Source organism: Diplotaxodon limnothrissa, linkage group LG10 (genome assembly GCF_057381915.1).
Source record: "Diplotaxodon limnothrissa isolate DT_005_m linkage group LG10, D_limnothrissa_male_GT1.1, whole genome shotgun sequence".
In the NCBI taxonomy this organism is placed as follows: domain Eukaryota; kingdom Metazoa; phylum Chordata; class Actinopteri; order Cichliformes; family Cichlidae; genus Diplotaxodon; species Diplotaxodon limnothrissa.
In genome coordinates this window covers 27,244,119-27,271,429 of record NC_140605.1, presented here as the reverse complement: position 1 = coordinate 27,271,429, position 27,311 = coordinate 27,244,119, and the positions used below count along the sequence as shown (strand labels likewise).

Here is a 27,311-nt window from a genome sequence, read left to right as displayed (position 1 = left end):
GATTCACTGAGTTGCCCGCAAAGGGTCTAAACGGTTTGAAGAAACCTCCACATCTGCCATAAAACTCAATATCCATAAAAGTGTCTAACACATATGTGATTTGTTAACGAACCGTGCAAATAGCCCATTCAGAGCTTTGATAAGAGCCAGATGGCACGATGAAATTCAAATTATGGTTCAAAGTTTCATCTGTAATGAGCTTGACACAGGGCATGGCATTTCTGTTTGTTTTAATACGTGTTTTTTAACTGAGATAAAGTCGTTTCATGTGACATGTCCAGATCTTATTCAGGTACAGCGAGAGTACAGTGTTGAATAAAAGTAGTAAGTTGCAGCACTAACAAACATACATGAAACCTGTAAAATCCCTAAAAACACCCTGAAATCAACACTAAATACAATATAAACATTAAAAAAACAACAGATGAGAGGAGAAAGATGGCATTATAAACAGGCTGATGCGCAATATAAATTATTTTAAGTGGTGGCAGTTACAGGCTCAGACAGGACGTTTCCCTCCATTGTTTAGGATATTTGTGTGTGTGTGATTTGTGTGTGTGTTCTTCATATTTGCAACTGAATAAAGAGTCACTTGAACACAAATCAAACAGCTGAAGGCTGTTGGGACTTGCATGAGCAATGAAGTGAGTGTTGACAGAAGAGTGGTGGCACGCAGTCCTCTGCTTGTGCTGCTCCCGCTTCTTTGTCTCATGTGTCCGTGTGAGCTTTCACCTGTAGCTGTAACCATGTGTGTTACGGGACAATGAGCGACTCCATGCATCCTTCTAGAAGAAAACTACCTTCAAAAACTTCATGTCATACAGTTTTTCAATGGTGATATGTGGGATGGTTCCATGTGCGGTACCATGACCTGAAAGACCAGAGGGAAGATCGCAAGCTCTTAGGCAAATGTCTTTAAAAAGTACAGGAAACAATTCTGATAAATTTTTAAAAAAAAGGTCCACAGTTTTATTTTTAATATTGGCATTTAAATCTGTATATGTAAAAAAGAGCAGAACTAATGAAAGAAAGCCATGCTATTCTAAATATACATATGTTGTCCTTCATTTTTGGACCTATTTTTAAACCTGAACTCATCTTAATAGCTCATCAGTCAAGGGGAAAACCTACAAGCGCAGTGTTTTTCCACATAGATATATAGATACAGAAAATCAAGCTCCACAAGCAAATCATCTGAAGAATAAACTGAATAAATTAATACACAAACAAGGAAACTGTCATGGTCTCTGACTCTTCCTTGTGAGTTATTTGTTTTGAGTTTTGTATTTCACTTATTACAGTGTTTCCTGGTTTGTTCCTTTACATTTATATTCTGAGGTTTTGCTTTTCATCATGACTTCAGTTTGGCTTGTGTTTTATTCCTTGAATCTCAGTGTCTTGTTTTAGATTTTACTTCCCTTGTCTTGTTTTCTCAATTAGGTTCAGCTGTCATGTGTGTATCCACTCCCCTTGTCACCTCGTGTGTGTTTATAACTTCAGTGTTCCTATTTCCCTTTGTTGCGTCCTCTCTCTCGGCTGTCTGCTCTGCCATTGTTTCTTTTTATTTTTGTAAGACTTCAGCATTAAAGCAGTTCTTCAGTTTATGTTCCATCCCCGAATCTTTCATGGTGTGTCCATATCCTGCCTGGCACACAGCCGATTTATGAGGAAATACTTCCTAGGCTTGCGTAATAATCAGAGTTTTGACAATACGTCTGTGTGTGTTGCAAAAGAGTGCTGAAAAGTCTTAAACAAAAACAACAATGCCACTTTTTCATATCTGTTAAACTCCTGCACATAATCCATCTCAAATACCCTTTTTGTCTGAGCTAACTGCTTATTGGCTTTAGTTTTATTTTTATTGGAAGTGGCATCACTCTCCTCATTTAACTTGTGCCAATAAAATTACAAACTGCTCATTTAAATTTCAACGGATTGGATATCTAAGCAAATTAATTATTTTTTCAGTTTCTGAGGAAAAGTTAAACAAACAGTTTCCATTGTTTTTGGAGTAGATGTGAAGCAGCCAGTTATTGATAACGGCTTGTGAAACACTCTCTCCATGGTAACAACGTCCTGAACTGACATCCTAAAACTAATATTGATGCTGGAGTGAAGGAAAAAATATCTTTTACAGAAAAACGGGATGTCTGTGTGACTCTTTCTTACCCTGACGTGCTGTAGGAAGCTGCACTGACTGGAGAGGTTAGAGAGGTGGAGGCTGCAGACAGACCGTTGGGAGATGCCTCACGGCTCATACTATTTGGGGATGAACTTGAAGAAACTGTAAAAACAAGGTTAAAATATTATTTAACATGTACGCATATACAGATGATTACTGTATACACATGACAGTGAAAGGCACATTATTGAAGCTGGATGGGACTTGCCTCCACCTGAAGCCAGAGGGCTGTAGGACCTGGATGCAGAGGCCTGAAACAATAAAATGGATGTTAGGATGGTTAAACATACTGGCATTACAAAGAGCAGGTTATAGGTAACCCTCTAATATATCTACCAATCCTCTTGGGAGGCGTTTAAAGTGCTTGGCTCAAAGAAAAGTCCAACTTAAGACCTGTTTACTTTGCGTGGCTAACAACTTACACACTATACTTGGACTTTTATAATTGAAGATAATTAAACATTTCCTCTCTGCAGACATAAGAGTGCTCTGCCACCTAAGTCAAAGAAAGCATATATCAGGTGGCTAACCATCCTGGAGTTGTAGGTGTGAGACTTGACAGGTAGAGTTGATGTCGGGCAGTAGATCCTCTTCTCCTTCTGGCGACGGTTACAGAACCAAACTCGAACCACCTCCTTCTCCATGGACAGCTGCTCTGAGATCAGGGTTATCTCCTCAGAGTTGGGCTTAGGGTTCTGAAATTCAAAAATATGCACGATTTTGACCTTGTAATTTTGCACAGGAGGTGCATAACGTTGATATCTGCCTGACAAACAATGAGTGTCCAAGGTTATTGAATGAGCACCGTATTAAGCAATGATAAAAGAAAATTACTTGGTCGTCACTAAAAAGATTCTAAAACTCAATCAAATTAAAATTAAATTGTAAATAAAAATCAAATATAAAAGCAGATGACAGTTAGGTCCACACGGGGGATGTTCTTGACTGAGAGGCCCATCTCAAAACTGCAGCCAATGGTAGTTGGACATTTGCATAAACTAGAACGCCTGCACGGCAGCAGAGGGAACAAAGAGTGGAGGCTGAAGGCCAACTGTCAGGACTATCCTATTAATTTCTTTGTGTTCATGGATTCAGCCAGCTCATGTCTACAGTCATCCACCATCTTAACATTCCCGATGTACCTCTTTTCTTACCTTCCCTCCCACAATACAAGTCCTCTAACAGAGGAGAGCTTATAACAATGTTGTTTGTTTGCATCATACTGTGTTTTACTAACCCAAGTTTTAGATATCTCCTTCTACAGGACAGATTTTTCCAGGTTTTATTCATTAACGTGTAACGCTTATTCAGTTATAAAGGATTTCACCATGCTCACCATGAAAACAAGACAAGTAATGAATGAGTCTTACATCCAGGAAACGTTTCTCCAGAGTCATTTTGATGTTGGTTTCAATGCTCGTCCTCTTTTTCCGTTTGCGCCCGTAGCCCTCCATCAGGGCCGGCAGAGAGCTGGAATTGCTCATCGAGTCAGAAGGTGAGTTCTCTGATGTAAAAAATGAGATTCTTAGATTTTATAACATATTTTGTGTCCCAGTGTTAGTATTTTACATATTCAACATTTCTGAGAAGATGATATCTGATGGGTTTAGTTGTAACAGACATTTTTGTAAATCCACGGGTGTGATTAACAACATCAGTCATATCTGCATTCCTTAGTGTTAAATCCAGACTTCTTATGTCTGCATGTTAGCTCATGTAATGACTGATCAGGCGTTTCATATTTTATTAGGGCCAATTCAGGTATAAATAGCAAAAATAAAATAGTGCTTCACCCTGTAAAGCCTGGACTGCGAAATGATAGCCAGAAAATTGAATATTTATTGAATCTTCTGATAATTAAAAAAAAACAAAAACATTAATTTGCTTACATGAGTTTAATTTGCCACATTTGCTCCATGCAGCATCCTGCATTTTTTACAATTTATTTATTGCTCAAAAATATACTGCTCAATTTATTTAGATTTAGAAAACACACATTTTAGAAATCTAACTAAAATGTGTTAAAAACTAAAAATTATATTGCTATTTATACAGGCAAAAAACTCACGTTACATGTTACTCACACCCAAATTTGAGGATGTCACTAAGAAGTCACGAATTAATCAAGCATAACATTCAACCACTAAAACTAATGATTCTATTCACGAAGGAAGAAGGTAAATAAGTGTAGTTTAGCATCTTAATAAAAATAAAAATAGAATTGTGATTTACTATTTTTCTGTTTTTTAAAACAGTAGATTCATGAATCAAAGCAATAATTATATTTTAGCATTACAAATATCGTCTTGATTAAAAAGCTTGCACGTACGGGTGGATTAACAGTTATAATTAACAGTTAAACATTGTTTTACTGTGCAGATTTTCAGATCCTGATTTTCTGTGATCAGCAGTGGCTGTACTATATGAACTTGTTGTGATGAGGAAGAATAGTTTGTTACAATTTTAATGGTAGTATAGGAAACATAATAAGAGTTGCTGCGTACCGGCATCGCTCAGCCATTTCTCCAGCAGAGGTTTGAGTTTGCACATGTTTTTGAAGCTCAGGTTCAGGGCCTCAAATCGAGAGATTGTGGTCTGGCTGAAGTCATTCCCGTAGAGTTTTCCCATTGCAAGGCCAACATCTCCCTGTGAGTACAAACACAACAGAACACAAAACATTGATGGATCTCTCATGCAAAAGCAATTCAATCAGCAAATCGTGGTTTTTAAGCCATGAGACCACCGTTTGTGTTTGATTTCAACCTACAATTGGTTTTGCTTATTTTTTCCCCAACTTCCATCTTTTTTGACTTTCATGGGAACTTGCTAGATAGCTTTAGTTACTACTAATTACAACTGTTTACATTTAGGGATCAACCAAGGCCTGCAATGCAGAAACGATCCCTTTGCCAAACTAGCTGTCCTTTGCTAAATAAGTTTCATCACTATTCAGATACAACTTCTTAGTTGGACTTATGCACTATGAACTTCGTCATTAAATTTTTGTACTAAAAACTACTTGGTTAGGTTTAGAAACTGTGAAAAATGGTCATTACATTTGGATCTGTAGCTTTTTTCTTTAAAGTTCTTTAAACTGTTTTTATAAGGCTATAAAATCAATTAATGAGATTTAACAGGTAACACTAGGCTATAAAGAGGCATTGGCTGAATTATTAGTTGTAGCTTTTAAATAAAAAATAAATAAATAAAACTGTATAGGACTTGCAGGGGGTTATGCAAGACCTGGTGTACTGGCGAATTTGTAAATACTCTGTCAGAAACGATCCATCCGCCCCTCTATTTTCTCATGCAAGGTTTATGGAAATTCCCTTGAAGCAAACCAGCAATATTGAATAAACACTTAGTGGTGCCAGAGTCTTGTTTTACTCTTCTGGAACTGATTATCGTTTATCTACATGAACTTGAATCCCTCCCAAATGATTTGTGGTTATAAAATCATGAGGGTGGACATGTGGCCTTCTTTGCCCTCTTTTTTAACCTGCTTAACTGTGACCATATATGTTTTTATTATTATTATTATTATTATTATTATTATTATTATTAAGTATCCAAGCAAAAGCAGTAACAAATCTGTAAGATATAGGCTAATTACTTAAAGATAAAGGTGAAGCTAGATACAGTGTAAACCTAAATCATGGAATGATTGGTGGATTATGGGCTAGGATAGGCTCCAGCCTCCTAATTTCTAATTATAAGATTATGTAAACATGGTCTTAAAAAAAATCTGGACTCTGATGCATAACTGAATAAATTAAGCGTGGTCACCACAGGCCAAAACCTCACAACTACCATCTGGTTTTCATGAGCATGTTGCAACACCCAGAGTCTTGTGTAACTTTCTCTATATTTTTTGCAGCATAAAAAGAGAAAACAGTCAATGCACTGAGTGAATACAGTCTTTCAGGTCTTTTTATAGGGCCTGATTTACCTGAGTGAAACCCAGTTTGATCCGTCTTTGTTTGAATGCTTTAGCAAACTGCTCCAGATCCTCCAGCTCGTTAGGTTCCTCCTGTGGAGGCACCGACATGTGTTTGGGCATCTGCAGGTGGGACATGTCCATGTGGTTCTCCATGGAAGGTCCTGCCAGACCCGAGCGACCCATAGCCTGGATCAGAGAAACATCACAGAGGGAAATCTTCAGTTTCCAGGTGATGTAAGGTAAAAAAAAAAACAACACAAGTTTTTACTGTACTGAGACAAAAAACGACTGTTATGCATATGCAGGACAAAAGCTTCAACTTCAGCTTTTACTGTTTAGTTTCCTGGCAGGATCATAGATATCGCTTTCTGGGCTGAACAGTGAAGCCAGCTGAGGTGCCTTCAACTCACATTCTGTTTAATGGCCAGCAGGGGGCGACTTCTCTGGAGTTGCTATGAGTTTAATGGACTTTGGACTGTTGAGAAGTCTGTGGAAAAACAGTCCTTTGCAACCCTCATTAAACACTTTCCTGATGACTTTCTGTGATTGGTAACTACTTCCAGGCCACGATAAATAAAACATGTTCATTTTGTAAAATATGATCATTCTAAGAGTCAGAAAGGAGGATTATCCTTTGTAGTAACTGTTCCCCCTTATTATATATCTAAACTTAATCAAACAACTGTCTTCTTTTGCTTTCTGAACCTCCATTTGGCAGTGTATCTTAGTGCATTATTAGTTTGCTCTGTTTTAGGTTAAGATGTGAAGCCCGTATACAAATTTCTGACTATTTAGAGTCTCCTCTCTACTGGAAATACTGGTCAAATTAAGGATGATTCCTTAGACAGAGTGTGCAAAATGCAGAACATTTGACTTGGCTTGCTGTGAATTCACTGACTCATTTTTCTCCCAATTTAAAAGCAACACTATCCCTGAAGATTATACAAGGTTAGGTAAAGACAACACAAAATAAGCTCAATAGTGAAATAATGTATTGTTCTAAAGAGCATACTGAATTCGATCATGGTGCTGTAAGAGGATGCCACCAGTGGAACAAGTCAGTTTGTGAAATTTCCTCCCACTTAGATATTCTGCGATAAACTGTAAGTGGCACTATTACAAAGTGGAAACGTTCAGAAGTCAGCCGTCAAGTGGCGACTACGTAAAGTTACAGAGCAGGGTCACTGGGTCACCAACGCTCTGCTGATTCAGTAACTGCAGAGCTCCGAACATCCTCTGGCATTAACATCAGCACAAAAACTGTGCGCCGGGAGCTTCATGGCATGAATCCTTAAAATGTCATCATGTTGTTTGATAGGTGGCTGGTCAAAACAATTGATCATATCACATGAAAGGTCTCCTTTTTACCTACATATTGATAAAAGGCTCATTTTCCAGCTGTGATTCCTTCTGCATCAATGTAAATGTCTAATATAGCCTTAATTTAACATATGCAAATCTAACTTAAGGTTGTGAAATAGAGAAACATCACCGGTGTTCACATTTGCTTTATGACAGCTTGGATCAAACATGTTTAGATGCTGGAGAAGTTTGTGATGCGCTGGCGCACGCAGGAGGAAATGGAAGATTTTCATAGATTGAAATGATTACTTTTCAATAAATATCTCAAGTAAAAAAAACAAAGAGTCATAAGTAGATGTTTTTTTTCCTTTGAAGCTTTGAAGACATAGCTTGAGAGTGGGTAGCGTGTGTTAAAGGAGAATACCATTGTTTTAATTTTTTAATTTATTATTTTTTCCACATTCCAGATACCTCGGAAACCGGATGTTGGAGGTGGGAGTGACGTAATTCCTGAGTTGTTCCAGTAGTAAAGTTATGTTATACTTTTATTTCTTGTGTTTTACTGTGACGCACTTTACGAATTTCATCTGTGAAAATGGCTATATAAATTAATTTGACATATTTAAACTCAGCTAAGTAAGCTGAAGCAATTTATGTAGCACTAGTAGTTTTTTTTATTGGTGCTTAAACACAATGCTGCCCCATGTTCATGTGCAGATCCTGGTCAGCACTCTTTATATGGTTTTTTTTTTTTGCAAGTTACAAATATACAACAAAGGAAGGACAGATTACAAGTTTTGCAGTTTTATTATGTTTACATTCACCGCCACCATCTTGGACCATTAATGTGAGATTAGTGAGGCTGCTACAACTTTCCAAGTTGGGACTCCAAGTTGCAGATGAAAATTCTGACTTGGAACTTTGTTGGAAAATTCTATTTTTCGGACCTAACTTTGAAGGCATTGTAAAATTTTGCATGCCTTCAATCAACAGATCGACGTTACTAAACAATAAAAATCAGCTAAATCCGAGGAGGTGAGGTGGAAACATTTTTCAGATTTGATGATGTAAACTATTTTTTTTTAAATGTATTATGACTTCGATGTCTCCCAAACCTCAACAAAGTTGTCCGTTATCTAAAATTAGCCAAAGCTTAACCACAATTCATTTGTTTGTCAAATGTGCTTCCACAGAAATAAAGCAGTTTTACACCTGTAGTCTTATTGTCTGCCTCTGGTGCAGCACACTTGGAAGTGTTCTGGACTTACCTGTGGAGTCAGAGCCAGACCAGGCTGATGCTGAAGAAGACCAGTTGGGCTCTGGCTAGGAAGAGATAGCAGGTTCTGCTGCAGAAGGGCTGCAAAGAAAAACAGCACAGAATAATAATATTACTGTTTGTGACTGTGTGTTTATATTTAAATATTTGACATAGCCTAAGGTGTCCACATAAGGCCAAGTAGGTAAACTGTTCTTGGTTTCAGCCATCTGTTAGATTTTGGATAAGCTTACAAGTCAGCTAAAATGCACATGATGTTTGCTAGCAAACTTGATGCTTTTGCTGTTTTCGATCTTTTAAGCTGTAAGAGTATTTTGCTGTTGAACAATTTTAAAGAAAAAACAAGCCTATTTTTTTTTAAATGTTTGACTATTCCTTTAAGACATTTGTTTAACTTACTTTGCCTGGGTACGAAAGAAATTCTCCTGCAGGCTTGGTTTTATGCTTCTGTTTTTATACAAGCTTGATAGCAAGCTATAAAACAAGCTATAACACGTTAAGAGGTTGTTTTGTGGTAAGCTAACCAGCTGATGTGTAGATGTGGTGTGCAAAATTGCTGTCTATTAAATGTCTGTTCTAATATGTAATGGTGCCTTTAACCCCTGAAAGGAAAGCACTGGTCTTAACTATTCCTAGAGCTGTGATCTGACTGGATGTTTTATGATACCTCACCTTGGTGACTGGAGGAACTCTGGGAGAGCAGGAAGGGGGAGGGAGATGGCAGGTGAGAAGGAGGCATCAGAACCAGCTGCTGCATGGGGTGGAGAGATGTGAGCTCCTGGAGCAGAAAGCACCACAAGAAAAATGAGTGAGAAGTGCAACTTGTGGGGATAGGTTAATTGGATAATCCAAATTGCCACTAGGTGTGAATGTGCGAGTGAATGTGAGTGCGAATGGTTGTCTGTCCCTATGTGTTAGCCCTGCGACAGACTGGCGACCTGTCCAGGGTGTACCCTGCCTCTCGCCCTATGACAGCTGGGATAGGCTCCAGCGCCCTCCGCGACCCTGAAAAGGATAAGCGGAAGCGAATGGATGGATGGAAGTAAATTAATAAGTCAATTAACTTTAATTTACTTGTACTTTATATTTAGATTTTTGTTGCTACTTTTTCCTGATGATTGTGTTAAAATAAAACATGAGATGAAGTAGTAAAAAAACTGCATTTGATTTCTTATTTTATCACTTACCTTACAAAAAGCAAAAACACAATTTAAAGAATAATGCTAATTACCAAAGCAATAAAATGTGCTGAAGTACTTTGATAATGACTACAGATTTCTAAAATGCAAAATATTGGTCAAAAAGTTCACAAATTAAATTTTTTTTAAAAAAATTATACAAAATCGTTAAAATTATACATGCAAAAGTAGGAATTTGAAGTATTAAGACAAAAACATATTTTTCTGTCAGTTAATCACCTAAGAGTACAATGGTTTTAGCATTTCTTAAAGTTTTCCTCCGCTCTAAGGTTTCTGTTAAAGCTGAAGATTTTTGTATTTATAGTAAAACTCTACACATCATTTAGAAACAGAGATTGCGTTACCATAATGGATACATAACTATGTAAGTACAATTCTCCTCTGTAGCTGGTTGAGATGGTACTAATCAATCAGTGTTGGGTTGTTTAATCTGTAATAGCACTTTGGTTTCATTAGTTTATAAATATCCAATATATGAAATAAAGGTAAAAGCAGAAAATAATGTTAGTTAACATGTTGTTTTCTAGGTAAGTAAAGTTCCTGCACTCTCAATACAGAACTGTTTCCAAATGAATGCATCTGCAATAACAATCAAATTAATATAAGAGTATGCCACTGATTCCCTGAGAGTTACTCTATAGTACTCCCTATAAGAAAATAAAATACACTCCCATTTTTAAATCTGAGTCTATATCTTACCCCAGTCAGCTGACCTCCGTGCACTGGAGAGCTCTGTGTCAGGTGGCATGTCTTTACGGTGGAGCCTGAATGAGGTGAGTCATGAATGTCCTCTGTTTTTATCTAAGACGTGGAAAACAAAGCCAAACAACACAATAAACTATTAACTTCTGATGAGGATATTAAAAACCGTTCCTCATACAGCTGTGTGAGACCCCTGTGGCACAGAGCCACCAGGCATGTGGAACCATGGGAGTGAACATAAGTGAATCTGACATCTAATCTCATTTTAACGGAATTTAAATTCTTTATTTAATTGTTTCTGGCCAACAAAAACACGTAAGTTGGGTTTGTGAATAATTTCAATCAAAAAGAAGCCTTGCTAGAAAAAGTTTAGCAACCACTGGTGTAGAGACAGACCACATAAACAGAAAACCTGTGAACCTTTGCCAAGACCAGTTTGGTAACTAAACACGATACAAAGAACGATAGACTCTCTCTGCCTGCTTTTGGGTAAGTCAGTATGCAAATATCCCCTCCCCCACACCCCCCACTAACTAACCCCTGAGAGCGATGGCACTTCCTGAAAGCTCGAGAACTGAAAGACCTGTTTTCCTCTACCAGAGAGAACGTTTGGAGAAGTATCCAAACAGCCGCAGACTGTTTCAAAAGAGATTACAGTAATATTCACATTGGCGAGCAGGCAGATTTTCCTGAGGATGTTAACTGTCAAAAAGTTAGTCAGTTCAGCACCGTTCCCATGCCTGTAGGATATTTATTTTGCAAATGAGCCTTGTTATTTAGAGTGTCAAAGGTTACAGAAAGTTATACAGTTTTCCTATCATCAGCAAACTTGTTTAAGACCAAAACTGTCTATATCTATGTCTAAATCTACCATTTACTCATTTGAGTGACATTTGCTAAAAGAATAAGCAAAAGGGAAATTTTCAAATAACTAACAATCACCAATCATTTTTTATTTCTTCTGTCTACTCCTAAAGCTCAGGTCAGTCAGCTTTTGTTCCAAAAAGTGACGACAACAGTCTGGGAATCAGTAATGTGGGAAATTATTGACTTTTGGCTCTGTATCTTGGGTCTGTAAGTAGTGTTGCTTTTCCCAAACCACAGAGTTTGGGAACAAAGTCAATAACAGCACAGCAAATGTTATTTTTTCACCACTGAAGATATGTCCCAAAATGCTAAAAACCTACAATGTCAAGCTGGACTGTGGTGCTGCAGAGAGCAGCTGTTAATATGAAAATATTAGAAAATACTTAATCATCCAAAGCAGTATAGTAATAATAATAACAATATCATGATCCTGGAGATTGAGTTTAATCTTTGCTTCCTCTTGATGCTTGTTATCCACTCCCTGCTACTCTCAGTCAGACGTTACAGGCGCTCTTCAGTTATTTGTTTAGCATATGTATGTGTTGTTTGAGTAAATGTGTGCATGTCAATAATGTGAATCTGATCCATGTTTGTCCTTAAAAGGCACCAGTGAGCTTCACACACACATCGTAGTTTAAAGCCGTTACTGTATTTAAAGCAATACAAGTCATGCTGCTGATAACAGAGAGCTTGTTCGTGGAAATTTCAGCACAGGGAGTGATATCGTGAGCGCTCCTACTCACCTGACGACTGAAGTCGATTCCGTTTCGCTCTGAAAGTCAAAACAGAAAAAAATGAATAATTCAGACTTAATCAAACTTTGATTTGTGACAAACTTTTGTTGTAAATTAAAGTGAAATAATGCTGTTAAATAAAGGAGTTTCTGTGGCAGTCGTACTGCATGCAGCAAAAGCAGATTTGGAGTTAGGTTAAATGTATCGGTATGAGGCTGTAGGGTTAGCTTTTTATGATGCAACAACATCAGATATTTCAGGTTTTTATAAAGTGAGAATTTGCTGCTGAAGAAAATATCACTTTTGAGGTTTGACTTTCTTGACTTTAAGATGTTGAAGAAAAATGTCAGGACATTGTCTGCAGTTGCCCTTCCTCACGTGTGACACACAGCACGACGTGACATCCACTTCAGACCTGTTCCTGGGTAGAGCAGCAGGAAGGAACCGTGGCGCTCACTCACCTGCTGCACACTCACAGGACAACTGCTTGCTATGTTCTCACGCTGGTGAGAATATTAAAGACTGTTTAAAGTACACGCCGCTACCTCACACATTTATGTTCTCACAAGAAACTTTAGGGCTTCAGTGCAAGTGTGAAGACATCATAAGTCAGACAATACAACTTGAAAGAATCAGTTTGGTAGCATGTATGTACGCATTTAACTGTTTTTATTGTATTTCTAAAGTTTTCTAAACTAAACAACCAACTTAATGATAATAAAATTGGCACCTTGTTAAATGATATTGAAAGAAAACTAATTTAGATTTTTTATTTTTAATCTTTTGCTTAATATTCATTATTTTATCCCATATTTAAATGTTTTAAATGGTGTTTAAGTATCTAGATGCCCCCTCTTCACACAGATGCTCAGAAGTCTGAAGTCTTTTCAAGAAAACTCACTTTTAAACGTATGTTAAATGGACAGAGAGCGATCTCACAGGGGAGGAGAGCACAGAGGTGTGCTGGATAAATTCACATCATTTGAATGTCAAATTTATCCCTCTGCACTGCGTGTGTGCGCGCACTGGGGAAAAGAGAGGCAGTGAGCTGCTGGAGACACACAATGCAAATACACCCATAACTCCTCACCACCATCACTATGTCACCCACTCCCAACCAGACCTCCTCCCCCATGGCACAGCCAGCTTCACAGCCTAGGTTCCAGTATGGAAATGACCAAGACATGCAAATCAGCTGTGAGCGCAGGAAGCCTGTGTCTACGCACACACATAGATACTCGATGTTTGCAAACCGTGCATTGACACAAAAAGTCACGCACACTAAAAGAAGAAAAAAAGTTTCATCTGTTACATCTGTTAGTCCTTAAACAATGAACAGAATCCAGCTAAGATATTACAAACTTCACAGGGAGCACATGGGACAAAATAAACTCTACTCATTTAAATATTTGATATATTATATATAGAGAGAGGTTTCCCACCTCCCCCTCCTTACATTCTTAACACTATGAATAATCTGCTGGTCCAGAAGCAGTGATGTGTTAGCTCATCTGAAAATACTTCTCTACCCTGGCTCTGGCCCAAATGAAGAGAAGGCTTTAAAAATAAGTGACATGTTCACAGTTTCATATTCTAAAACAGGCGCTGTTACTCAAACACAAGTACACAGTGCACCTTTTGGGGACTATTTTTATGCACAAATAGCACAAATCATGATGCTTTGGTGAGTATTTGTGGCAATATGTTGACAGAAACAAACTATTGTTGTATTTTAAATATCTGACAGTTAATGAATGTGTTCATTGTTGATTTTTGGTCTTTCAGATAAGAAAAGCATACATATTTGAGTATCATCAGCTGTTGCCTAACTCTCCAAATGACCTAAAAATCTGCTTATAGTCACAAGTTCACATGTGAAGCATGGACAAAGTGTTCTAACAATAATCAGTCACTCTGATTTTCCCTGTTTTCCTATCAGCAAACTAATTTGCTCCACCTGCACTGTCTCCATAATGAAGCCCTGTAAAATCATGGCATCAAAAAAGCCTAAATATGGAGCTCTGGTCAGCAAATTGCAGGGAAGGAGTTATGATAGCATTGGGCATAAACAGGAAAGACAAGTTATAATTATTAGTTACCAAACAGTTGGAAAGGACAGCAATTAAATAAACCTTTTCCTGCTCCTTTTTGAACATGTTAACTTATTTGAGAGATATAGTTAATGAGATATAGTTAGGTCCATATATGTTTGGATACACCCACACGATTATTTTACCTTTTTAGCAAAGCACATTTTGAATGTTTTGGATATATGTTGATTGTACTTTCATCTGTCCAATAGTGCTGTTTCAGAGATGCTCTGGCATTTTAGATTCGTTGTGTCACTGGATGGAAGTTCTGACAGTTTTTCTTCACAGTGGAAAGGATCCTGTGATCATCCATTACTTCTGTGGCTTGTGCTTCAAGGCCTTTTAATGATGCACATGTGCCTTATTTTTTCTTTTTTTCTTTTGCAGTCCAAATATACCTTTTTTTTTTTTTTTAGAACTGCTTTGACAAGTGTGGCTTCACATGGGCCCACATGCAATACACCTTTACCTACTTAATTAAAAAACTTAATTTAAAAAATGTTTTTAAATTGAAACTAAATAAATTTAAAAACAAATAATCACACTCCATGCCCATGAAAAAACCCTTTACAATTATAGACCAAAGAGCATAAGATCATATTATTTATATTCCTGTGACTTATATACATTTTTGTAAACACAATTCCCCCTCCTGGCACACCTGGTCAAATATTCGTCAAGCTTCAGTGTTTTTCACCTTGCCCTGCCCCTTTGCTCCTCACCCAAGCTCCATGTAAACTCCGTGTAAAAGCTGGCTCTTGTAGCGTTTTTGCTTTTCTGTTTTCATTTTCCTTAGAATTTCTTCAACTCTCTTCTTATGGTTTTCATGGCTCCTCTCTTTATTAATCTTATCTAGTTACCAAATAGTCCTTCAACAAGTCTGAGTCCTGTGTTTCCCATGAGCCTGTTTCTCTGCATAGAACAACTGCAGTTTAAATGAAACTGGCTAAAACACAAGTGTTAAATGTTGCTGCTATGTACAGAATTTTTTAACTAACAATAAATTAGCATTAAAAAAATGCCTGGCACACTGTGTTTCATAGTCTAGAATGTTATTGCAAGATATAGATTATGTACAGTAGTTGTCCTTTTAAAGTTAAAGATGCTGAAAAAATTGTTAAAGTCAATACTTTATCAGATATTTGCAGGAAAACTATATTTGCTTGCTGCTTTTCAGTGAAACTGGGTGACATTTAAGGTTAAAAACGAGCAGCATTTCAGACATCTGGAAGACTTTGTTTTAAAGAAAGATAAACAAAGGAAAATGGCAATAATGTTCACTCCTTACTGGAACTGTGTCAGTGAGGAGTGTGGTTGTAAAACTGCATCCTCCCACTGATTCCTCTCTCTGATCCTGCAAGTCTCCAGAGAAGACCTTAACTTGTAAACGGATTTTTGTCCTGCAAGTAGCTCATAGTGTTTCCAGATGTTAGTACAAACAAAGCTAGTGAATGCAACATGACAATATTGCAAATTTATACTGAATATCAAGTTTTGGTGTTCCAGAAATTTTGTTTAAAAGCAGCTGATTTCTTCTGACAAGAACAAGGAAATGTTTTATTAATCACACGTGCTGTGAGGCACCCAGTTTAAATGAAGTGAGCATGGGCTTAATTAAATTGGAAAAGTGGGGGAAAAAACACCAATGTTTTATTTCCTGTTTAATAGTACAAACATGAAAGAGGAGGTTATTGTCCTTTCACCGCAATCTTCTATTGTCTAATCACACCTGGATCTGATACAGGCAACAGCATTCGCTGTCACAGGCCTGCACTGAAAATAAAAGTCGCCTCTGAACATAAGGAATGCATCCAGCGTGAAGGTAAACATTATTTCTTAGCAACAGGTTTGCAGTAAGTGAGCAGGTGCAGGTGCAGATCCTCCTGAGATAAGAACACTTCATATTCTGCCTTTTTTGCTTTCTAGTTTATCTCAAAGCGAGCAGTTTTCACATACAGATGAACTTTTCTAGACATTGCCAGGCGAAGCTGTATACAAGAGCACACATTCCCATATCATGCTTTAAACAGTCTTTAACATCTCATCTCTCAAGTAGGAAGTCTGTTTGAAGTCCAGCTGTGTGAAAATTCATAGCATGCAAGAAGGTGCTGTATATGATGCCTCTTGAAAGCTGTACTCAAACTTGTGTTCCCGCGCCTAATGTAAATAGAGCATTTCCATCCAATAGTCCAAACATGTCTGTGGTGGATTCTGCCCTTTAAGAAAGGGCAACTTTGTCCCATCCTGATTCTCCTGACTATGAAGTTCACATAGGAAAAAAAAGAAAATCTAGTTGTATCTCTGTTAGCGTGCAGATACTTTTGATTTGTTTAGGTTTGTCTCTGAGATTGCTATCTGCACTCCACCTCAATGGGGCTTCTGTTTGCCCACAACACTGAAAACAATGTCAAAACCGTCAACAGCAATTTATTTCCAGAGAAAATGTCCCCATTTTTGTGTTTGTTGGGAAGAAGCACCTCTTAAAACACTCAGTTTCTGAGCGCTTGAGTGGAGGCTAAAATCCACTCGAAACATCCAGACAAATAGAAATATCTGCAGATACACCAATGTGTAGTCACTAATTTGGTGACTCATCCATTTAAAATAGATCATCACATGACTAATGAAATGATTAGCTGCATCAAAATATCTTCTGTGGGGAAAACAAACGCAGCTGTGCACCTGACCATATGTTGGCAAAAGTACAGACATTTGTCACTTCCACGAAACTGAGCTGTTCACTTCTCTCGCACAGCTATTGTCTGAGTAAAAGTTCCACATTTTCTGCTGCTGCTGGTTCCTGGTTTTGTTTCGTGGCTGCTTGGCATCCTCAGCCTCTGGGCATCCTCAAGCGAAACCAACTGTCACATTTTCCCCACACAAATACACCTTTTCCAGACAGGTGCATGTTGCTTTTATAATGTTTTACATGCATGAGGCATGAATGACATTTTTTTTTGTTTTAAAAGCAGAAAACATTTCTGCACCGCATATTATTGAATACGATGAAACATAGACCCATCTATGTTTTCAATCTGGCCTTTTAATGTGTGACCTTAAAGTCACACATTAAAAGGCCAGATTAAAGATCCTCACCTTTTTATAAAAAGTACCTAAAATTTCAGAATATTTTCATTTAAAGAGATTTTAATAAGCTGTTGGTGCCATGTTAACATTAGATTAAATAAACCTGTAACTTTTCCACTATCTTTCCCCAAAGATAGCTGCAGTGGCCAAAACTACAGCTTTCTAGACTCCAAACTCCATCCGTGCACCATGAAGAAGGTAAAATATCCTTACCCGTCTGTTCACCTGGAGCCTCCGTGTGCTCTGCCGTGTCTGCGCTCATCTTAATATCTGTAATGATAAATATAGCTGATTTTCCTACAGGATTGTAACTTTACCAGGACAATGAAGCACTCAGGCCACCCAGGAAAATGATCTTGAGTTTATTCTAATGCGCCCTCCCCTCCACACCACCGCACAAACTTTACACACTCCTGTGTGATCCCTACTTGTAATATTCATAAGCAAGGCCGATAGCCCCATACAACACTCATCTCCATATGGCGTAACCACGCGGCACAGGAACGCTTCTTAAAACTCAACTCGTGCGTTTAAAATGAAATAAAGATATTAAAATGTCATTGATGAACAGAGGTGTTGGAGTAGTGACTCACCTTGAGTTAAAAGCCTGTGCTGCTCCAGTTGCTGTCTCCTCCACTCTCTAAGTATTCAAAAGGAAGCAAGTGAATGTTGGAATAAGAAGTTTTGTAATTCTTACTGCTGCTCATCAGGATTTTCCTAAGTGGGAAAGCATTCACCTCAGCAGTAGAAACCTGCTGATGACTCTGGCTGATTTGCATATGTCTCTGTGCGACCTATCCAGCTTCAGACACTTTGCATAAAACAACAATGGGCTTGCTTTAAATTTTAGAGCATGCGTGTGTGTGTGTGTGTGTGAGTGCATGTGTGTACCAAAACCTCATGTGGAGTTATCCTTGTATGTTTTGAATAACTAAGTGATATTTGTGTGATTCCTTCATGAAGGTATTAACTTGGCTGTCTTGAGAAAAAAAATATTTTCATATCATGCAACAAATACTAAAAATTGAATCATGCTGAAAAAAACAAATGTAATCTATAACAGCTGCAAAACTATAAGATAGAAACAAAATATGCCAAGGCTCCATGGACAAGAGACATTTGGGAGAGTACTGAAATGCAATAAATTTCACTGACCCTGTCACTACTCCAGAGTGAGATTTGAAAGCCCTCCAACAAATAATTCACCAAATCAAAACTGAAATAAGAGAATAAATGACACCCTTTTAAAAATGAGTCAGTCAAGGAGCTGAAATTCAAAGAACATTAAAATATGTTGAGATAATGGGAACAGTTCAAGGCTGCAGGGCCTGCACAGTAGTTAGCAGCTGTGAGGATTAGGAGCTGGGCAGCTTGGAGCTGTGTTTACATCTGAAGGGGTCCTAGGCGCTAGGTGAGAAACAAGATTTGTGTGAATTAAAAAGTGCAGGGCTAGAGACAAAGGTGACTGTGGCATATCGCCTTGCCACTAGCTGGAAAATATAGAGTGTTTTTATGGTTATTTGAGACATCCAACATTTTAGTCATTTATTTATCCTAAGTTTATATTTACAGTACTACATGAAAGTTAGGAACATCCCAAGTTATGAAAAGAAAGTACATCTATTTACATGTAATGTGGTATAGCACAATAGTGAGCAGGAAGAACTCCTTTTCAGCAGGACAAGACCTCAAGTACCATGCTCAGGAAGGGACAGACAAATAGCTGAAAGACAAGAGGAAGGAACACGGAAGGAAAAGAGAGGAGTGGAGGATAAACACTCAGTGCATCATGGGAAGTCTCCCAACAACTTAAGAGATGGTGAAGGGTTACCTTCTTTTCTACTGGATGCAGAAGAAAAAATCATTTTTAGGCTGAATGAAATAAAATAAAAATGAAATTTTCATAGTTTTATTTTAGATGCTTATATGTTTTTTACTTTGCACAGAGACAAAATTCGTTTACAAAAATCAAAAACTACCAGGGTCAAAAATCATTAGGCCTCCTTATGCTAAGTGTCAGTTATGTATCCTTGTTGCTGGATAAGTCTCACACACATCTCCTCAGCAATCCCAGCTCACACTTCGCTGATGAATCTCTGAAGGTCCTCTGGGTTTGGTGATCTGGCATGGTGCTTGGTCTTTAGTTCACCTCACAGATTTTTAATGGGATGCAGGTCAGGGCTTTGTGCAGGCTAGTGAGTTACATTCTTTTTGGTTTTCTGGAGGCACTTCTTCCATCGACGTATGCATGGGTTGTTGTTGTGTTGGAAGACAAAGTGATGACCCAGACTCAGTTTTTTTTATTGTGGACTGATTGACATTTTCTTTCAATTCTTCACGTCTTTCTTTCTTTATGATTCCTTCCACCCACTGGACTCCTCCCACCGTGTTTCACTGTTGGGACAGTGTTTGGGTTGTGCATCTCTCCCTTCTTTCTCCAAACATAAGCAGCATCTCTGTAGCCAAAGAGTTCTAGTTTTTTTTTTCATCTGACCAAAGTTCAGTTTGTACAATCTTTCTCTAGGTTGTCTTTAGCATACTTCAGTCTGGCTTGAAGGTGTCTCATCTGCAGAAGTGGAATTTTTCTTGGTCTACAAACTCGCAGTCCATAGCTGTGCAAGGGTCTAGTGATCATCTTCTTTGAGACTACCTCACTTGGCTAAGTTATTCAGTAGTGTCTTGGCACTTGTTCTGGGGTCTTTAGACACATCTCTTACTAGTTTTCTTTCCAAAGTCTCTGAAATCTTTCGCTTCCAAAGTCTGCCAGGTTTGATCTGTACTATTTTGCACTTTGTAATTTCTTGATAGTTCTCAAGAAATTCTGTCAGTTAATGTGTGCAAATAGAAGTCATTTATGATTCTAAAGAAAACTAGTATGTTTAGAAATGCTGTTTCCCTCAGTTTAAAAAGAACTTGGGGAAATTTTGACAAAAACGAAACTAAACTGGGCTAAATTTCATGGGCGGATTTAATAACTTTGTTATTAAAGGCTCTACCTGTCATTCTACTTTTAGGAATCATGAATAAGTCTTGGACCTGAGAGCATTAGAGGACATGCAGTGTATTTTCATCAAGGAGCACAACACAATACCAGTTTGTCAAATGCCATCTACTGCAAGTATAGACATTTGTGCAGCAATATTAATGTCTACCACCAAAGGATGACATTCCTATTTTAACTCTTTTGCACATGGATTTCTATTAGAGTTGTTGTCAATTGTCATGTTGTTACAATAAGAGGTCTGAGACCATAGTTGCTGGGCTCTTCATGCTTCGCTCTTCATGCTTTGTACTTTGTTTATCTTTTTTTTCCCCTTTTTACTTTTGCTTTCACTTGATAGTTACTTTTAAGCACTTAAAACTATTTGCCTGTGTATATATGCCAATAAAAGCAAAAACAAATAATTGAGAATGATTCATTGATCAATAATAATCACTTAGAAAATCCCAAATGAATTTAATGTAAGTTTAGTTTTAAACAAAAGCGGTTGAGTGGAACTTTTAGGAGGTAGTTGTTGTTCTTGGGAGTAGGATTGGGTAGGGAGTAGTATAACATATTATCATATGTTATTTTATTACTTCACTAATTTAATGTGTAGTATGAAGATTATAGTGCCCCCTACTGGAATATTGGCAGCTGAAGCATTACACAAACAGCAGTAGCATGGTGTTATACATCTATTAATATGTAATATGTAATATTAATATTCATATAGGACAATCTTTGTATAATTATATACTGTTGCTTGCTTTTCTCAAACCAGAATAAACAAATGTTATTATTGGTGTACTGGTTACCATTTGCATTTCTCCACAAAATACGACAGTTGGATATTTCTTTACCTGTAGTGCTGTACAGGTGAAGATAGACAAAGAAAAAAAACTCCCCATATGTTTTTCCCCTGAGCCAAAACTTAACTGATCTTGTGGGCCTAAGAGTAAACAACTGTTTTGCCTTAAGGAGTGCATGCATTTCTTCTTTATTTGCGCTTTCATGAAGTAACCTCATCATGTGTTTGACATCTTAAAAAAGCAAATAAGCAAATAAAGATAGTAGCTCGCTATTGTCTTCATCATCACACCAGTTTTGCTTTGAGTTTATTGGCTTAACTGTCAACAAAAAACAACCACACAGCAAAAAAACAGAGGTTTTGGCAGTTTGCTGGTCTGCAGCATTCAAGTGTGTGTTAACACAGTGCCAAGCAAGAAAGACATCAGCAATCATCTTAAAGAAGCAAGTCTTGCTCCTCATCAGACGTCAGAAACTGCAAAAAGCTCAAGAGCTACATATCAGGCTCTCCAGCCCTCGATGAGCATGTTAAATGTTAAAAGTCATGACAGTACAATTAGAAAACTGAAGACATGTGCCTTATTTGGAAAGGCTGCCATGGGAAAGCCTATGGATGACGATGAGATGAGAAAATGAAAAGAGTCAAGGTGTTGCAATAGCCCAGAGCCCATATTACAGTTTTTCTCCATTGGTTTGGCTCATTTCTTGAAACAGAAATTACATTCTCAAAATAACATGGACAAACCTCCAAACCTCTTGGCAAATGTTCACAACAGAATGGCATTTCTCATTCATTTTATCAAATGGCAAATGCCTTAGTACATGTCTCAATTGTCTCAGTGCATCTTTGCAAATGATTAAGTACACGTAGCCTACAGTTATACAGTTAGCCCACATTTAGCACATTTTCCAAATGAATAGATCTTGTAGATCTAAACTGATTAGTTGATTCTCAGTCTAATGATCATTCTCTCCAAAACATGTCAGCATGATTTCATTGTATAAGTACTCGCATGCACAACTGTCTGTTCAATTGTCAAAATTGGTCAAGAACATAATACCATGAATACCATATATGAATTTCTTTGAATATTTGATAAATTGATGACAGTCATTGACAGTCAGGTGAAACTAGACTAACGAAGGGGGAGTGTCACACACAGGTGTGTTCCATGATTGTGTGCTGCCAAACACAGATATATAGAGCTTGACCAGAGCCAGTCCGATCTCTGAACATGGATAGACAAGGCCAAGCAAACGGACAAGGGGAAGTTCTTCCTCAAGGAAGAGGAGGAAGAAGAAGAAGAAGAGGAGGACTGAGAATGCGTGGTGGAGGAATAGGGGGAAGAGGCCGCAAATAATGCCATCACATTGAGACAGATCCGTGATGCCATCCTTCAGGACAATCATATATTCCAGAATATAAACACATTAAGCATCTCCACAATAGACCGGGTTTTGAAGAAGCATCAGATGACAATGAAACAAATCTACAGGGTACCATTTGAGAGGAACTCTGACAGAGTGAAGGAGCTGCGCTACCAGTATATAAATGTAAGTCAGTTACTGGTTGTCTCTCATTATAACCTTACCTGTAATCACAGTAAGCAGTAGTTCACTTATTTGGTTTCAATACCTCCTTTACCTGATTTCAGAATCAGTATTTGCTTCATCTGACTAACAATTTCAACAGAAAACTGCAGTTTACTGTATGAAACAATTCTCATTATAATCCTTATTTTATTGTCTCCCAATCAAATCTATCTACTACTGTAGGTTTTACTGTAACATCTCAGTAAGTCATCAGTATTTCCCACTCCCCTTTCTATCAAATACCCCTGCAGTACTTCCTCATAGGCCTATCACTAGTTTAGAACCACTGGAGTAGTGGCCTGTGGTATATTGAACCTGTGGGGGAGAACATGTAATTGTCTAACTGTAGTATATGACTCTTCTGTATGACTGATTTTATGTTCTTTACTCTATTTTAGAGAATAATGTCATTGGAAGGACATGAGACCCCTCACATCCTGGTGTTCGTGGATGAAGCTGGCTTCAACCTGGCCAAGGGCCGAAGACGTGGCCGTAATATTATTGGCCACTGGGCCACAGTGGATGTCCCAGGTCAGCGAGGGGGCAATATAACTATGTGTGCTGCCATTTCTGAGAATGGTGTGGCCACTCACATCCCCAGTCTTGGCCCATACAACACACACAAGCTCCTCATCTTCTTGGATCGCCTTTATACCGATTTTTATACTGAAAATGAGAGAGGTCTCATAGGGCCTCACCTACCCATTCATGTAATTGTGTGGGACAATGTCAATTTCCACCATAGCCCACTCATTAGGGGCTGGTTTGCAATGCATCCAAAGATGATCACGGGGTTCCTACCACCTTACTCTCCTTTCCTCAATCCGATAGAGGAGTTTTTCTCTGCTTGGAGCTGGAGAGTGTATGAGCATCATGCTCAGGATCAGCCGTCCCTGCTCCATGCTATGGACGCAGGGGATGGTTGCGGCATGCACGCCGTGTCTTCCCTCGTTGCATCGCAAGAGAAAGTATCCGCTGTGATGTGGACGAGAATCTGTGGCCAGACGGACAACAGCGTGTAAATAATCAGGAGGGTGAAGACAGTGGACAAGAGAGGGAGAATGAGTACAGCGACCACTGAATAAGTCCTTGTTTTTTGATTTTGTGTTCATACAATTTACTACTGTAATGTACTTTTTTTTTTTTTACATATGTATGAAACTTTCTTTGCGTGTGAATAAAAAATGGTTATAATTTCCTTGGTAGTGTGAGTGCAATCTGTGATGTCAAACCTTGGAGGCTACTCTTTTCTGTTGTATATTGTTGGACCTCTGCCATAGTGACAAAACATCTAAACATTTTGTATGGCAGCACTCACACAATGCCAAGGGGACGATGCATTTTGGGGGCACTGACTATTCAGATTAGAAAGAAATGTAGTTTTGACACATGAGTGAACTGTTTTAGGAGAGATATGAGCTTTTGCAGGTGGACCATGTTGTTGTGATCAACCATCCAGGTTTATTTTGACAAAAGCACCAAGAATGATGAGAATGTCCGATCTGTGTCGAGAAATGAGCCAAAGCTATTGAAAAGGATCTTTGCCATTTTGGAGACACTGACTGTTTAAATGAGAAAGGGATTTAGATTGAAGCCTGAGTGAACAGTTTTGGAAGAGATATGAGCTTTTGCAGGTGAGCTATAGTGTTGTGCTAAACTGTAAGAGTGTTTTGCCAAATGATCTTAGAGTTTTGAGAATGTAATTTCTGTTTCAAGAAATGAGCCAAACCAATGGAGAAAAACTGTAAGTCAAATTGTGTGGCAGGAACTTAGTTTTTCTCAGTCGCTTTGGTGCGTTTCTCAGATCAGAATTGAAATTCTCATAACTATTAGTTCAACCTCCACAACACTCAGTCATTTGTGCACATCATAGTAGCAATTTCTCCTCTCTCTGAACAAACTGCAAATGATTTTGGACATGAATCAGTTGCTTCCATACATTTCCCTGCTGCTTTCTGACATTTCCATTTGCTTATGTCATGTCAGTCAAAAGTAATCATACCTATGGATGCTGAATAGTCGTTCCCAATAAAACTAATAGTCATACATCCATTGCTTGAGTCATCACACACAAAATTGTTGAACTAGTTATCACATGCCAAATATTGGCCATCTGTCAAGCAAATCCTATACCTTTCTGTATCATTGTTCCTGGAAATGTCTCCGAAATTGAAGTGAATTACAGCTGTCACTCATGAGGAGGCGTGTGAAAGTTTAGTTGTAACCAATGACAAACAACTTGTTCACTGTCAATTATGGATGAATCCTGTGAATCCCCAATTGGCAAGCATATATAAACTGCGCAGGAGCTAGTGTGTACCATTTCTACACTTCTGTGACACAAAATGGAAGGTCAGCACCGTGGAAGAGGGGTGAGGATGTGGGGAGGAAGGGGAAGGGGAAGAGGGAGAAGAGGCAGATATAGGCGGATTCCTAATGAAATAAGGGCTACAATTGTGGACCATGTTGTCAATCACGGCCTCACCATGGAGGAGGCTGGTCGAAGGGTGCAACCCAATATTGGAAGAACTACTGTCAGTTCAATCATTCAAACATTCCGTAGGGAAAACAGGTATGCAAACAGTAATACACTGTACTGTACTGTGCCATCTCAGACACATCACATGTTACTGTACTGTATTTGCAATTTCACAAAAAGTTTACTCTGCACCACATAGGATTGTAAGACAACCTCGCGGAGGCGGAAGAGGGCCCCTTTTTACCCCACAGCAAGAAGAAGCCATTTGTGCAATGGTCATTGCAAACAATGCAATAAAGCTGAGAGAAATACAAAGCGCTGTCATAGAGAATTACACGGTATTTGGCAATATTGAATCTGTTTCAATTTCAACAATTGACAGAGTACTCAAGAAAAATGAAATCCACATGAGCAAATGGCCCTGCTAGCAGCCATGGATGCAGCATGTGACGACATCACAGCAGGGTCCTGCAGAGGATGGATTCGCCACTCCAGGAGATACTTTCCTCGCTGCATTGCGAGGGATAACATCTGTTGTGATGTAGATGAAAATATGTGGCCAGACAGACAGGGACGTCTGGATGTGCCAGAATGATTTACTGTACTGTTACATGTGCTGTTTATTGTTCACATTAGTGCACAGCTCTACCAAATGGGTGATTTTATGTTTACATGTATTCTACAGTGAACAAGTGACTGTAGCATATTTTTCTTTTGCACAATTCTGTAGGATTACAAACACTTCTACACAATGGAAATGTGAAACGTACGTATTCAGTGTCTCAGTTACTCCCAAGACTCCCATAACATCTACAGTGACTTTACTGCACATTTCAGATGGCTGTACAGGTAGGCCATAGTGCTGTCGTCAGCATTTTCAGGTGTCACCAATTGTTTTTGCAATGGGAAACACTGAAATTATAAACTGTCATAGTGGAAACATGACAATGCCATTTGACTATCTTGTTCATAAAGATGGTGTCAAGACTTTTCATTTTGATGGCACTGACAGTTTCATTGACATGGATACTTGCTTTTGAGGTATGGATAATCAATTCTGTGCATGTGACGTGCTTTTGCAGGCTATCCACTAGGTTTTGCAGTTTGCACTAATTGTTTTGGGAAATGCACTAACTGCTGTGCAAATGTTAATGGTGTTCTGAGAAACGCACCAAAGCGACTGAGAAAAACTGTAAGAGAGCTATGAATAATCAAATGACCACAAACACCAAGAGTGGGCCAAAATTCCTCCATAATGATGTGAGAGGCTGATAAAGAAACACTGATACTAATACATAAAATGATGACTTGTACGATCTCATGGGGTGGGGTCTGATTGGATGTACTCCATTATGTTTTATTTTCAGTTTTACACCCTGCTCTTTTTTTTTTATATTGGCTTAGAGATCATCCAACATGCCAGAAAGAGAGTGTTTGGTTAGCAATACTGATGTAATAGATTTAAAAGTTGTTAAAAGGTTTCTACAGGTCAGATCTTCATCACTGCTTTCTGTTGCCTTCATGGAGCTTTCCCAAAGTACTGAGTACTCACTCTCGCTATGCACACACGCACACACACACACACACATATATATATATATATATATATATATATATATATATGCATAGATAGATAGATAGATAGATAGATAGATAGATAGATAGATAGATAGATAGATAGATAGATAGATAGAATCTAGCCACCACCTGTTGCAAGTCATCTGCTGCCATCCAACCACGGTGTTTTGTTTGATATCTGTTGAGTGTGTCAAATCAACAGTATATACAATTTTGGTCAGAAGTTTTCATATACTCATCATGGGCATTAATGTCACGGTAATTTAATGATTTTTTGTTTAATTGATCTGTTCTTTTTCAAGGGCAAAATGATTTGAAAGCATACATTTTTAATTACTTAAAAAACAAACAAAACAAAACAAAAAAGACAAGAATTGGGTGCAAGTTTAACTTTACGTAATCTCTAATCTACACAGGGTCATACAGCGTCAAATATATGCATACATCCCCACTAATATTTGGTTAAATGTTGCTTTGCAAATTGCATCTCAC

General features: G+C 38.1%; 1 protein-coding gene across 2 annotated transcripts; it reads right to left on the bottom strand.

Moving 5' to 3' along the window:
- Window positions 1-828: 828 nt before the first annotated feature.
- pou2f3 (POU class 2 homeobox 3) lies at window positions 829-17,641 on the bottom strand. Of its 2 annotated transcripts, none has more exons than XM_085364033.1 (12): window positions 17,593-17,641; window positions 12,212-12,240; window positions 10,599-10,700; window positions 9,373-9,478; window positions 8,693-8,781; window positions 6,132-6,338; window positions 4,687-4,828; window positions 3,553-3,686; window positions 2,713-2,877; window positions 2,391-2,433; window positions 2,170-2,284; window positions 829-871 (listed from the first exon to the last, which is right to left on the bottom strand). In XM_085364033.1, exons 1-12 carry the CDS (start codon window positions 17,639-17,641, stop codon window positions 829-831), a joined length of 1,224 nt encoding a protein of 407 aa, XP_085220159.1. The 2 variants fall into 2 exon arrangements, with proteins under 2 accessions (XP_085220159.1, XP_085220160.1); XM_085364034.1 differs by having other exon boundaries at window positions 6,132-6,308.
- Between the last annotated feature and the right edge of the window lie 9,670 nt (window positions 17,642-27,311).

Coding starts and splice junctions, on each gene's coding strand:
- pou2f3 (XM_085364033.1), bottom strand. CDS start 17,641: ATGAGCGCAGACACGGCAGAGCACACGGAGGCTCCAGGTGAACAGACG. Junction 6,339..8,692: donor GTCTGGCTCTGACTCCACAG/GTAAGTCCAGAA, acceptor TGGAAACTGAAG/ATTTCCCTCTGTGATGTTTC. Junction 2,285..2,390: donor CCCTCTGGCTTCAGGTGGAG/GCAAGTCCCATC, acceptor TTGTTTTTACAG/TTTCTTCAAGTTCATCCCCA.